The 13,002-nt window shown below is 41.3% G+C and overlaps 4 protein-coding genes across 4 annotated transcripts in view; 1 reads left to right on the forward strand and 3 right to left on the reverse strand.

The window, feature by feature from the left end:
• Nucleotides 1–2,458: 2,458 nt before the first annotated feature.
• On the reverse strand, nt 2,459–4,674 carry LOC112064290 (ubiquitin carboxyl-terminal hydrolase 44-like). The gene has a single exon (XM_024121679.3). It carries the CDS (start codon nt 4,672–4,674, stop codon nt 2,551–2,553), a length of 2,124 nt encoding a protein of 707 aa, XP_023977447.1. The 3' UTR covers nt 2,459–2,550.
• Nucleotides 4,675–4,926: 252 nt separating this feature from the next.
• Nucleotides 4,927–6,931, reverse strand: LOC112064316 (ubiquitin carboxyl-terminal hydrolase 44-like). Its single transcript, XM_024121752.3, has one exon. The coding sequence runs from the start codon at nt 6,721–6,723 to the stop codon at nt 4,927–4,929; it is 1,797 nt and encodes a 598-aa protein (XP_023977520.1). The 5' UTR covers nt 6,724–6,931.
• A 102-nt stretch (nt 6,932–7,033) lies between these two features.
• On the reverse strand, nt 7,034–9,742 carry LOC112064317 (ubiquitin carboxyl-terminal hydrolase 44-like). The gene is made up of 2 exons (XM_055080025.1): nt 9,123–9,742; nt 7,034–7,829 (listed from the first exon to the last, which is right to left on the reverse strand). The coding sequence occupies exons 1-2, from the start codon at nt 9,740–9,742 to the stop codon at nt 7,055–7,057; spliced, it is 1,395 nt and encodes a 464-aa protein (XP_054936000.1). The 3' UTR covers nt 7,034–7,054.
• Nucleotides 9,743–12,030: 2,288 nt separating this feature from the next.
• The window catches only part of LOC129391531 (putative HLA class I histocompatibility antigen, alpha chain H), a 4,347-nt gene continuing 3,375 nt past the window's right edge, over nt 12,031–13,002 (forward strand). Inside the window, 1 exon segment of the mRNA XM_055080026.1 lies at nt 12,031–12,049. Coding sequence (XP_054936001.1) covers nt 12,031–12,049 — 19 coding nt within the window.

Consider the following 13,002-nt stretch of genomic DNA (forward strand, 5'->3'; position numbering starts at 1 on the left):
TTTTTTTTTGAGGTATAGTTGATTTACAATGTTGTGTTAATTTCTACTGTACAGCAAAGTGATTCAGTTATACATCTGTATATACATTCTTTTTCATTTTCTTTTCCATTATAGCTTATTAAGGAAAGATAAAAATTTGTAATGCATCAACTAGAATGTTTTAAAGCAAACCTGCTTTCTTTTTTCTGCAAGTAAGTTGTGGTGAAAATAATTATATTGCAGTTTGCTACAATAGTCTCCATCACTGCTAAGTTATACCTCAAAGCAAATGTCAACATAGTGGAAAGTCAAATAATATCTTAGTAATGCTATGAAAGTAGGTTTCACCTCATGGATCTCATGAAAGGGTCTCAGTGACTTCAAGGGTTCCACACATCACACTCTGAGAACTGCTGTTCAAATAAACCTGGGAAAATCTCCCAACTGACCCTTGCCTTTGCCTCCTCTTCGTTTTGCAGAATCCCTCTCCCTGAGCTGGACTCCCTGCCTCCCCACACTTAGCTGAGGGCCCTGCCCCTGGGGTCCTCTGGGAGAGAACTCACCCCTTGGAAATTGATCCCAGAGAGTGTCCTCAGTCTGGGAAGGGAGGTAGGGGGACCGGTGTTTCCCCTTTGGACCTGGAAACAGTTTGTGCCTGATGGCACCATATTCACTCATAACCTAGTTTGGTTTTGTTACACACCAGCTAAGTATGTATTCATATCCCAGACAGAAATCTGACATCATCTTTTCCTATGGAAATCATGGATATGTCTATGTGGGTCTTGGATATATCTTTAAAATGCAGCATGCGCAGAAAGTTTCATTAACATGTATTTTAACAACTAGAGTGTTCAGACATTAAGGACACCACGGTTTATCACCTTAAGGTCATATGTGTTCAAAACTGCCCATTGCTGGAGCTAATTCTTGTCTTTATAACCTTGAGCTCTTGTAGTTCTTTTCATTAACCTGGTAAATATAAGCAGACACTGAAGTCCTCACTTAGCCCAAGAGATAGTATTCACTGAACACAACATATATCAAATACCTTGTAGGACCTGTACATACTTGTCAAATTATAAAGCAGGAGATGTAAACCTTAGAATCCACCACCTTAGAATTCTTTACTGACTGCTCCTGCTATTCGTTCCCCCCATATTCAATCAATTCTGTTTCCCTTCACCCTTGGGCCCCTCTCTCCTAGACAAAAAAATACATGAATTTTTTACATTTGGGGAATGAAGAGTTGTATGACCCAAAGATGAAAAACCACTAAAAAATCATAAATTTTCTCTATGTCAACCAGACATTCACAAAGATACTAACACATGCCCCTATCAAACTCAAAGACAAAAACTTTGACAAACAGGTAGCAATGTTTTTCAGCCAAAGACCACCAGGAGAAAATCTGTGGGCAAACATGTTGGATTTATTACTGGATGCAGCGAGGGAGATGACACACCATCGGGGACCATGGTGTCTTAGTGTGAGATGTTAGATAGAACATATACAGGATGTGGGCTCTGGTTGGGTGATTTTGAGGAGGGTGTATGGAGGAGGGGCTTACTCTAGATTGGGTGTTGTCAGGAAGTGGGGGCAATTCTATGACTGGGCATGTCAGTGAATCTTCCCTGTAGGGAGGAAAGACTAGAGTGAGGGTGCAGCTGTAATTGGAAAGGAGCCGTGGTTGCTGGTATCAGCACAGGGAGAGTTTTGATACATTGTGAGGTGCATAGTGCTGCCTTGTTTGGTCTGTGCTTGGACAAAATGATGTTGTGGTCTTGTTTTGTCTCACTGTATCATGGTCTCAGGTGTCCTTGTCTGATGTTGATGTTCTGTGAGGTGACATAAGTCCAACAGGAGAAGAACACGGCTGCGTGGTGAGCACCAGCCCAGCTTCTGACAACGCTGAGGCCTAAGGTAAATGTCAGACCAGTTTCTGATGTTGGAGGCTGCTTTGTCCTTCTGAATTCAGTGTTTTAAAATAACTAAACCACAAATTCAAATATTAATGAGTGTGATCAATGAGTATTTAAGTGATACCTTGATATTTCACTCTGTAGTAGTTTAACTCCCTTTAGGGGGCAAAGGTGACTTCAGTATACAAATCTGAAAGAACTGCCTTTTTTTTTTTTCTTGGTAAGACTATTAGTGAAGAAAGTCTAATATTCTGTCTGATAAGAACTTGTATAGAAAATAGCTCTAAAAGATAAATAAGAAATGTATAAAATGATGCCACCTGAACTTCTTCAGTAGAAGATTACACAAATTCATGATCTGAGACAATTAAGACATCAAAATATAAAAGAGGTAACACCAGTCTGAGGTAAACACTAAAAGTTTAAAACTCCCAAGTACTTGAAAAAAGTTTAGTTACCTGCTGACATTGATACACATATACTTATGCTAACTTCGTCTGTAAAAAAGAGATTTGTTGTAGTTACATACAAAATGTGTAAACAGTGTGCACTGATTAGTAAGTAAAAATAAAAACAAGCTCAAAATTAAGTCAGCCCTTTTAAAAAGTATATATACAAATCACAAGAAGAAAGCCCCACTGTCTTTGGATCAGCTAAGGATTTCATTAGAAGAGGCATCAGCTTCTTCATTGGGATGCTGGCTACCAGACAGGAGTTCTGGAGGCAAGAGTTTAGAATGTCCATTCTCAGTAACTCGCTGGGTATGAAACAAGATATAAGCTTGGGCGTTGCATACTTCATCCATAGGGCACATGCTTAGCTTGGAATCATTGCAGTGTACCCAGAACCCTCCTTCGGAATTATAACAGTGGGCAGTGTAGTGTCCTGAGCCAAATCCTTTCCCGTGGTGCATTACTACAGCAGATAAATCATAGAGAAAACATTCTGGTCTGAGGGATTTCAGGGACTTCCTGCAGCAATAGGGCTCCACGTTTAAGATTTCTTCAAAGCCAACATGAACACCAATCTTCTCTCGGTTGTTAAGTCCTGACCACCTGAATCGTTTGAGATGTAGTCTGAGAACCTGAGGTAGGTGGCAAATCATAAGCTGTTTCTGGGCTTCTGTGAGTACAACTGGTTTTGAGGAGAACCTTCTACGCTTTGAATTACACTGGTCACATACGTAGATTTTTCCTTCTAAAGCTTCGGTTTCTGTGAATTTGGCCAACATTTCAGTAACCAGACATGGCTGGGAAGCAATATCTTTTCCACTGCATTGGTATCTTTCTGGAAATTCCAGTGACAAGTCCCAGAAAGGTTCTATGGTGTTTGATTTGTTGTCACATGCAAGACATGTAACCTGACTAAGAAGTTGTCCGTGAAAGATGTTATTTACAACATGCAGAACCTGCCTGATAAGTTTCCTTTGAGAAGTGGGGATAAGAGCTGGTAACCTGGTACCAGTTGTCTCTAGTTCATGTTGTATTTTATCCAAAAGCTCACAAAGAAATTCCTGAGCATCTTGTTGGGCATAACCACGAAAAGCAGGAATTAGTCTCCATACTGAGTGTAGCATAGCAAATGGTGAGACCAAGGCCCACTTTCCAGACCACATGACTTGGAACAAAGTGTGCAATTCATGACAGAGAGAAATGTATTGTGAACTTGGCTCCCTTGGCTGAATAAGTTCCATCTTTCTACTCTTTGATGCTCCACCGCTTAGTCCTGATGATAAACTTGGATGTCTGGAGCGAACAGAGCATGTTTCTTTTTCTTGGCATTCATTCATTTGATATACTGTATCTGTGATTGGAGGATGCTTATAAGATGATCTTGTTTTATCACTAGCTGTCACAGCTAGCCATTGGTTCAGATCAAGTTTTAAAAAACATTGTCGAAAAATAAGTAAATGACTTAACACTTGAAGAACAGAATTCATATAGCAAGTATTTCCCAAATTTCTCAATCCTGTTACACCAGGAGTTACTATTGGCCTTCGTTTAACAGAGGAGTCACTGGCTTCTTTTAGTCTTACATCTTCTGAGGTAGATACTACTTTATCTTTTGCTGGTGATGCTGAGGCTTGCAGTGGTACTTGAACAGGAACTATTTCTACTGTGGTGGACTCAGCTAGACCTTGCAAACGTAAACTCTTTCTTGGAGGCATACTTTCCAATTCTGCTTTAACTTGATACTCTAATTCTTGCCGTCTTTTCTTCACTTCTCTTTTTGCTATTTTTTCCTGAAATTGTTCTTGCCTTTTTCTTCCAGTGGGTGACTGTTCAAACCAAATTCGAAAGATTTTACCCATTAGTATCCTTCTCCTGTGCCAAAGAGCAGTATACATTTGATCTTCATTTTGAAACAGAGATTGGGTGCCATCATGTAAGAAATAAGAATCATCACTTGTACCCATAGACCGTAAAACCCTTCCACTACGAGTGGTGCAGTGATCATTTTGACTTTTGATTGCACTTAATGTACTTCGTAGTAACTTCAGGTCTCCAATTGCATTATCATTAAGAACATAATCATCACAAAGGTAACAAAAAACATACACCTCGTTCACCTCCAATGCAACAGGATGACTGCTTTCTTGAAAGTGCTTGAGTGCATGTTCTTCAACGTATCTTCCACAGGCCACATGGGAACAGCTAAGACAAGCCCAAATAGACTCAGCTGTACTGCAGTCCACACAATGCCATTTCTGAGCGTTGAGGAAGGAATGGTCTTGAGCAAGCCGCAACTGCCCAATGTGTTTGCACTTATCCATTGTTAGAAAAACACTAAAAGTTTAAAACTCCCAAGTACTTGAAAAAAGTTTAGTTACCTGCTGACATTGATACACATATACTTATGCTAACTTCGTCTGTAAAAAAGAGATTTGTTGTAGTTACATACAAAATGTGTAAACAGTGTGCACTGATTAGTAAGTAAAAATAAAAACAATGAAGCTCGAAATTAAGTCAGCCCTTTAAAAAAGTATATATACAAATCACAAGAAGAAAGCCCCACTGTCTTTGGATCAGCTAAGGATTTCATTAGAAGAGGCATCAGCTTCTTCATTGGGATGCTGGCTACCAGACAGGAGTTCTGGAGGCAAGAGTTTAGAATGTCCATTCTCAGTAACTCGCTGGGTATGAAACAAGATATAAGCTTGGGCGTTGCATACTTCATCCATAGGGCACATGCTTAGCTTGGAATCATTGCAGTGTACCCAGAACCCTCCTTCGGAATTATAACAGTGGGCAGTGTAGTGTCCTGAGCCAAATCCTTTCCCGTGGTGCATTACTACAGCAGATAAATCATAGAGAAAACATTCTGGTCTGAGGGATTTCAGGGACTTCCTGCAGCAATAGGGCTCCACGTTTAAGATTTCTGATTTGTTGTCACATGCAAGACATGTAACCTGACTAAGAAGTTGTCCGTGAAAGATGTTATTTACAACATGCAGAACCTGCCTGATAAGTTTCCTTTGAGAAGTGGGGATAAGAGCTGGTAACCTGGTACCAGTTGTCTCTAGTTCATGTTGTATTTTATCCAAAAGCTCACAAAGAAATTCCTGAGCATCTTGTTGGGCATAACCACGAAAAGCAGGAATTAGTCTCCATACTGAGTGTAGCATAGCAAATGGTGAGACCAAGGCCCACTTTCCAGACCACATGACTTGGAACAAAGTGTGCAATTCATGACAGAGAGAAATGTATTGTGAACTTGGCTCCCTTGGCTGAATAAGTTCCATCTTTCTACTCTTTGATGCTCCACCGCTTAGTCCTGATGATAAACTTGGATGTCTGGAGCGAACAGAGCATGTTTCTTTTTCTTGGCATTCATTCATTTGATATACTGTATCTGTGATTGGAGGATGCTTATAAGATGATCTTGTTTTATCACTAGCTGTCACAGCTAGCCATTGGTTCAGATCAAGTTTTAAAAAACATTGTCGAAAAATAAGTAAATGACTTAACACTTGAAGAACAGAATTCATATAGCAAGTATTTCCCAAATTTCTCAATCCTGTTACACCAGGAGTTACTGATGGCCTTCGTTTAACAGAGGAGTCACTGGCTTCTTTTAGTCTTACATCTTCTGAGGTAGATACTACTTTATCTTTTGCTGGTGATGCGGAGGCTTGCAGTGGTACTTGAACAAGAACTATTTCTATCGTGGTGGACTCAGCTAGACCCTGCAAACGTAAACTCTTTCTTGGAGGCGTACTTTCCAATTCTGCTTTAACTTGATACTCTAATTCTTGCCGTCTTTTCTTCACTTCTCTTTTTGCTATTTTTTGCTGAAATTGTTCTTGCCTTTTTCTTCCAGTGGGTGACTGTTCAAACCAAGTTCGAAAGATTTTACCCATTAGTATCCTTCTCCTGTGCCAAAGAGCAGTATACATTTGATCTTCATTTTGAAGCAGAGATTGGGTGCCATCATGTAAGAAATAAGAATCATCACTTGTACCCATAGACCGTAAAACCCTTCCACTACGAGTGGTGCAGTGATCATTTTGACTTTTGATTGCACTTAATGTACTTCGTAGTAACTTCAGGTCTCCAATTGCATTATCATTAAGAACATAATCATCACAAAGGTAACAAAAAACATACACCTCGTTCACCTCCAATGCAACAGGATGACTGCTTTCTTGAAAGTGCTTGAGTGCATGTTCTTCAACGTATCTTCCACAGGCCACATGGGAACAGCTAAGACAAGCCCAAATAGACTCAGCTGTACTGCAGTCCACACAATGCCATTTCTGAGCGTTGAGGAAGGAATGGTCTTGAGCAAGCCGCAACTGCCCAATGTGTTTGCACTTATCCATTGTTAGAATTTATTTAGTCTAGCTGAGAAACACATAATCCAAACAAGTCTCTGTTCATAACATTTGAAGCATCTGACAACAGCCCGAGCCGGAGCGGCCATCTTAGTGCTCGTCTCCCGCGCCCCTCTTCCCCGCTCCCCGGTGGCCAATACACCTTTTAATAAGTACTTTAAAGACATTTCAACCATTCCCTTGTAGAGAAAGCAGATCAAGCATGTGTAAACAGTGTGCACTGATTAGTAAGTAAAAATAAAAACAAGCTCAAAATTAAGTCAGCCCTTTAAAAAAGTATATATACAAATCACAAGAAGAAAGCCCCACTGTCTTTGGATCAGCTAAGGATTTCATTAGAAGAGGCATCAGCTTCTTCATTGGGATGCTGGCTACCAGACAGGAGTTCTGGAGGCAAGAGTTTAGAATGTCCATTCTCAGTAACTCGCTGGGTATGAAACAAGATATAAGCTTGGGCGTTGCATACTTCATCCATAGGGCACATGCTTAGCTTGGAATCATTGCAGTGTACCCAGAACCCTCCTTCGGAATTATAACAGTGGGCAGTGTAGTGTCCTGAGCCAAATCCTTTCCCGTGGTGCATTACTACAGCAGATAAATCATAGAGAAAACATTCTGGTCTGAGGGATTTCAGGGACTTCCTGCAGCAATAGGGCTCCACGTTTAAGATTTCTTCAAAGCCAACATGAACACCAATCTTCTCTCGGTTGTTAAGTCCTGACCACCTGAATCGTTTGAGATGTAGTCTGAGAACCTGAGGTAGGTGGCAAATCATAAGCTGTTTCTGGGCTTCTGTGAGTACAACTGGTTTTGAGGAGAACCTTCTACGCTTTGAATTACACTGGTCACATACGTAGATTTTTCCTTCTAAAGCTTCGGTTTCTGTGAATTTGGCCAACATTTCAGTAACCAGACATGGCTGGGAAGCAATATCTTTTCCACTGCATTGGTATCTTTCTGGAAATTCCAGTGACAAGTCCCAGAAAGGTTCTATGGTGTTTGATTTGTTGTCACATGCAAGACATGTAACCTGACTAAGAAGTTGTCCGTGAAAGATGTTATTTACAACATGCAGAACCTGCCTGATAAGTTTCCTTTGAGAAGTGGGGATAAGAGCTGGTAACCTGGTACCAGTTGTGCTATGCGTTCATCCACAAGCCAGTGAATATCACGTTCTTCCCATTTGGAAACTCTGAGAGGCAGCCATTGGCTGTCTGGGAATTCAGGATGATCCTCACTGTGGGGACGAGGAGATCAAGGTGTGGCATCACAGAAGACAGCAAATGAGATTTATCCCATAGGTTCTGGGGCCTTTATGACAATGGGGGGAGACTCCTCAGGCGGCCAGGCCAGAAACTGCTTTTGACCTTGTGCTCATACTATTAGCAACCATATCTGGAAAATGAAGAGAACACAGAAAATTCAAGGGCACAGGCAGTGTGATGAGACTTGAGAGGGAAAAACGGTCAGGACTGAGATCACTGCAGCTGCACAAATCTGGGGAAAGGTTTATGGTTTTGAAATCTGAATTCTCAGGATAAAGAATTTGGATACATTAGTCACACGAAGACCTTCCTCTTTAAAACAAAAAGAGCTGACCCATAAGTAATGGAGCTTCATAGGAAAGCTGCAATTAACAAACTTCAGCCACTATCCCCTCCAGATGCTCACTTGTTTTATATTCCAGATCCCTCATCAATTTTCCTAGAATAAAAGTACCAAAGGTCATTAAGCAATTCTGACACCACATCTTCTGGTCAAATTCTCTTACTGTTGGCTAATATAACTTTAGAAGGTGACAAAGCACCCTGAAAACTCAAGTGAAATAGAGAAATCAATTCAGGAGACACCCAGAGCTGTCCAGTCTAAAGTGGTTCATGTAAGTATCCCGGCCAACATCTGCTGAACCCACCTGGTGCTTCATTAAAGAGTACCTTTGGGCATATTCCCTGTTTTTTAACCACTGGCTTCTTTTAGTCTTACATCTTCTGAGGTAGATACTACTTTATCTTTTGCTGGTGATGCGGAGGCTTGCAGTGGTACTTGAACAAGAACTATTTCTATCGTGGTGGACTCAGCTAGACCCTGCAAACGTAAACTCTTTCTTGGAGGCGTCTAAATCCTAAACTTCTAGTCCTAGACCATACTATTTCTCTCCACTCTCAAAGATACCTCTTTTAGATTCATTCTCTCAGTATTCTTTAATTTAAAAAAAATTTTAATTGTGGTAAAAACACATAACATTTACCATCTTTCCCATTTTTAAGCGTATAGTTCATTAATGTTAAGCATATTTAACTTGCTGTGCAACCAATTTCCAGAACTCTCCCATTCTTCAAAGCTGAAACTCTCTACCCATTTAACAACATTGATACTCTAATTCTTGCCGTCTTTTCTTCACTTCTCTTTTTGCTATTTTTTGCTGAAATTGTTCTTGCCTTTTTCTTCCAGTGGGTGACTGTTCAAACCAAGTTCGAAAGATTTTACCCATTAGTATCCTTCTCCTGTGCCAAAGAGCAGTATACATTTGATCTTCATTTTGAAGCAGAGATTGGGTGCCATCATGTAAGAAATAAGAATCATCACTTGTACCCATAGACCGTAAAACCCTTCCACTACGAGTGGTGCAGTGATCATTTTGACTTTTGATTGCACTTAATGTACTTCGTAGTAACTTCAGGTCTCCAATTGCATTATCATTAAGAACATAATCATCACAAAGGTAACAAAAAACATACACCTCGTTCACCTCCAATGCAACAGGATGACTGCTTTCTTGAAAGTGCTTGAGTGCATGTTCTTCAACGTATCTTCCACAGGCCACATGGGAACAGCTAAGACAAGCCCAAATAGACTCAGCTGTACTGCAGTCCACACAATGCCATTTCTGAGCGTTGTCATTCTCATCTCTATATCCAGGAGAACTATACCCATCAGTTGGGTCTATGAATCCACCAAGACAGCTACTGCCAAACACACCTCTGGCTTCACCCCTGTGTGTATTCATTACTTCTTCCTCCTCTGCTCTGCACCAGGTCACACCCCCTCTCCACTAGCTTGTCCTCATGCATGGTGTTTCTCTTTAGGTACTGACAATCCCAACAATCCTGTCACCCCTGCGGACTCCCCCAGCTGCTCCTCCCTGTCACTGCAGCTCCCACACTGACTCCCAGCTCTCTTGGGGCAGAATTTGCAAGCAGGGAGGCACACATATCCCTCCCGCTTTACACTCTACAAGCCCCAGTAACGTTTAATAAATTTCCCTTTTTCTAAAATTAGCCAAATTTGTTTTCTGCTGCTTATACTTAAGACTACTAATTTAATATTAAGCTAAGTATCTATTTCTACCATCTCAAAACACAGCTGACATAAGACTGAACTTCAGGACCAAGTGGCCTCCAAAAACTCATATACACCTGAACTTCAAATGGCTTCCACTCCCCCCTTCTTATTGCAAAAATTATCAGAACATAGCAGAAAGAAATAAACCAATTCCACTCCAGATAGCTCAAGTCTCATAATGTATCAATGGTAAGCAGGTATGAGTTGCAAAACATTTACTGTTTTCTCAGGTGCTTAGAAGGATGGCAGGAGAAATTATGTGACTGAAAAGGTGCTCTAGAAATGGATATGGATGTTGTAATCAATTCCTATTCGTGGCAGGGGCTGCAGTCCTTTGATATAGTCACTCGTTCTCGTACCTTTGTCTCAGTGGCAGGTGAAAAACCAAATCAAAGGCAACAGAAGAGAAAAATTAATAATTAATACACCTTTTAATAAGTACTTTAAAGACATTTCAACCATTCCCTTGTAGAGAAAGCAGATCAAGCGTTACTACTCCCATTTCAGAGACAAAGCAGTGAGGACAAGAGACTCCTGACTACCATAAGGCTCCAGTCATCTAAGTGCATTCAGAAACCCAGCAGGACCACATAGCTGAGGCAGAGAGTTGGGAATGATGTAAAGGAGCAGAGGATCAATGAAAACACCGAGGGCTGTGTCCAGGAGGTCTCCTCTCAGGGTCTCAGCGTAAGTCTGGATCTCATGCAGTCAAGCCACAGGAAAGGGAAAATTCTCCCAGTGAAGGAAGATGAGAATTCATAGAGAAACTCTTGAGTTCTGGCATTGGTAAAGGTTACCTTCCCACCATCATAATCCAGAGCAGCTCCAGTCAGCCTTGGACAGTAGGACAGGATCTGGCAAGGCTCAGGGACGGTACATATATAGACCCCAGCTGAAGACAGCTGCAGAGTCCAGAACCCCTCCTCAGGGGTGAAGCTGAGAAACCCTCTTCTCACCACTGACTCTCTTGCCACCCTCACCAGGCAGAATTCTGGCCACATTGCATTCTCCTGCGACCATTCCCTTCCGACTCCTTCTTCTCACCTCTATATACAGGAGAACTAGACCCATCAGGGATGCCTAGAAATCCACCAAGATAGCTACTGCCAAACACACCTCTGCTTTCACCCCTGTATTTCTCGGCTTCTTCCTCCTCCTCTGTTCCCCACCAGATGCTGCCACTGTCACTTCCCAGTACACTTTGACCCAGCTCCTCATTTCCCCCTCCTCCCAACCACTAATCTACTTTCTGTTCCTGTGGATTTGACTGCTTCTGAGACCTTCCATAAATGCTATCATACAGTACTTGTCCCTTCGTGACTGGCTCACTTCACTTACCATAATGTCCTCAAGGTCAGGCTCCGGATCAAATCGCTGACCATGCTGCTATGTGTTCATCCACAAGCCAGCGAATATCATGCTCTTCCCATTTGGAAACTCTGAGAGGCAGCCATTGGCTGTGTGGGAATTCAGGATGATCCTCGCTGTGGGGATGAGGAGATTTCATCCATGTTGTAGCGTGTGTCAGAATTTCCTTCCTTTTTTAGGCTGGATAATATTCCATTGTCTGCATATGCCACATTTTGTTTATCCATTCATCCACTGATGGACATTTGGGTTGCTTCCACCTCCTGGCTACAGCGAATAATGCTGCTATGAACATGAGTGTGCAAATATCTCTTTGAGACAGAAGACAGCAAACGAGATTTATCCCTTAGGTTCTGGGGCCTTTATGACAATGCGGGGAGACTCCTCAGGGGGCCAGGCCAGAAACTGCTTTTGGTTTTGTTTTTCCATAGCCTCCCAATTTTCTTTTACCTCACTGTTAAATGTGAAATATCTTTTCACCAACTCTGAGCCCTATTGACTATGATTCTGCTTTCGTCTAGGTAACATTCTTAGACTGTCATGTGGAATGCTCTCTGGTTTGGACTTGCTTAGATTCCCTCCAAAATGTCCCTGCGCGGTGTGAGTGAGGTTTATGGTTTTGAAATCTGAATTCTCAGGATAAAGAATTTGGATACATTAGTCACACGAAGACCTTCCTCTTTAAAACAAAAAGAGCTGACCCATAAGTAATGGAGCTTCATAGGAAAGCTGCAATTAACAAACTTCAGCCACTATCCCCTCCAGATGCTCACTTGTTTTATATTCCAGATCCCTCATCAATTTTCCTAGAATAAAAGTACCAAAGGACAGTAAGCAATTCTGACACCACAACTTCTAGGTCAAATTTTCTTACTGTTGGCTAATATAACTTTAGAAGGTGACAAAGCACCCTGAAAACTCAAGTGAAATAGAGAAATCAATTCAGGAGACACCCAGAGCTGTCCAGTCTAAAGTGGTTCATGTAAGTATCCCGGCCAACATCTGCTGAACCCACCTGGTGCTTCATTAAAGAGTACCTTTGGGCATATTCCCTGTTTTTTAACTAAATCCTAAACTTCTAGTCCTAGACCATACTATTTCTCTCCACTCTCAAAGATACCTCTTTTAGATTCATTCTCTCAGTATTCTTTAATTTTAAAAAAATTTTAATTGTGGTAAAAACACATAACATTTACCATCTTTCCCATTTTTAAGCGTATAGTTCATTAATGTTAAGCATATTTAACTTGTTGTGCAACCAATTTCCAGAACTCTCCCATTCTTCAAAGCTGAAACTCTCTACCCATTTAACAACAGCTCCTCATTTCCCCCTCCTCCCAACCACTAATCTACTTTCTGTTCCTGTGGATTTGACTGCTTCTGAGACCTTCCATAAATGCTATCATACAGTACTTGTCCCTTCGTGACTGGCTCACTTCACTTACCATAATGTCCTCAAGGTTCATCCATGTTGTAGCGTGTGTCAGAATTTCCTTCCTTTTTTAGGCTGGATAATATTCCATTGTCTGCATATGCCACATTTTGTTTATCCATTCA

Source organism: Physeter macrocephalus, chromosome 18, assembly GCF_002837175.3.
Source record: "Physeter macrocephalus isolate SW-GA chromosome 18, ASM283717v5, whole genome shotgun sequence".
In the NCBI taxonomy this organism is placed as follows: Eukaryota; Metazoa; Chordata; class Mammalia; order Artiodactyla; family Physeteridae; genus Physeter; species Physeter macrocephalus.

Excerpts from the sequence above, each read along its gene's own strand:
- LOC112064316 (XM_024121752.3), bottom strand. The coding sequence starts at position 6,723 with ATGGATAAGTGCAAACACATTGGGCAGTTGCGGCTTGCTCAAGACCAT.
- LOC112064317 (XM_055080025.1), bottom strand. The coding sequence starts at position 9,742 with ATGAATACACACAGGGGTGAAGCCAGAGGTGTGTTTGGCAGTAGCTGT. Across the intron at positions 7,830-9,122 it reads AGAGAAGTGAAGAAAAGACG|GAAACTTATCAGGCAGGTTC; the intron begins GCAAGAATTAGA and ends CACTTCTCAAAG.
- LOC112064290 (XM_024121679.3), bottom strand. The coding sequence starts at position 4,674 with ATGGATAAGTGCAAACACATTGGGCAGTTGCGGCTTGCTCAAGACCAT.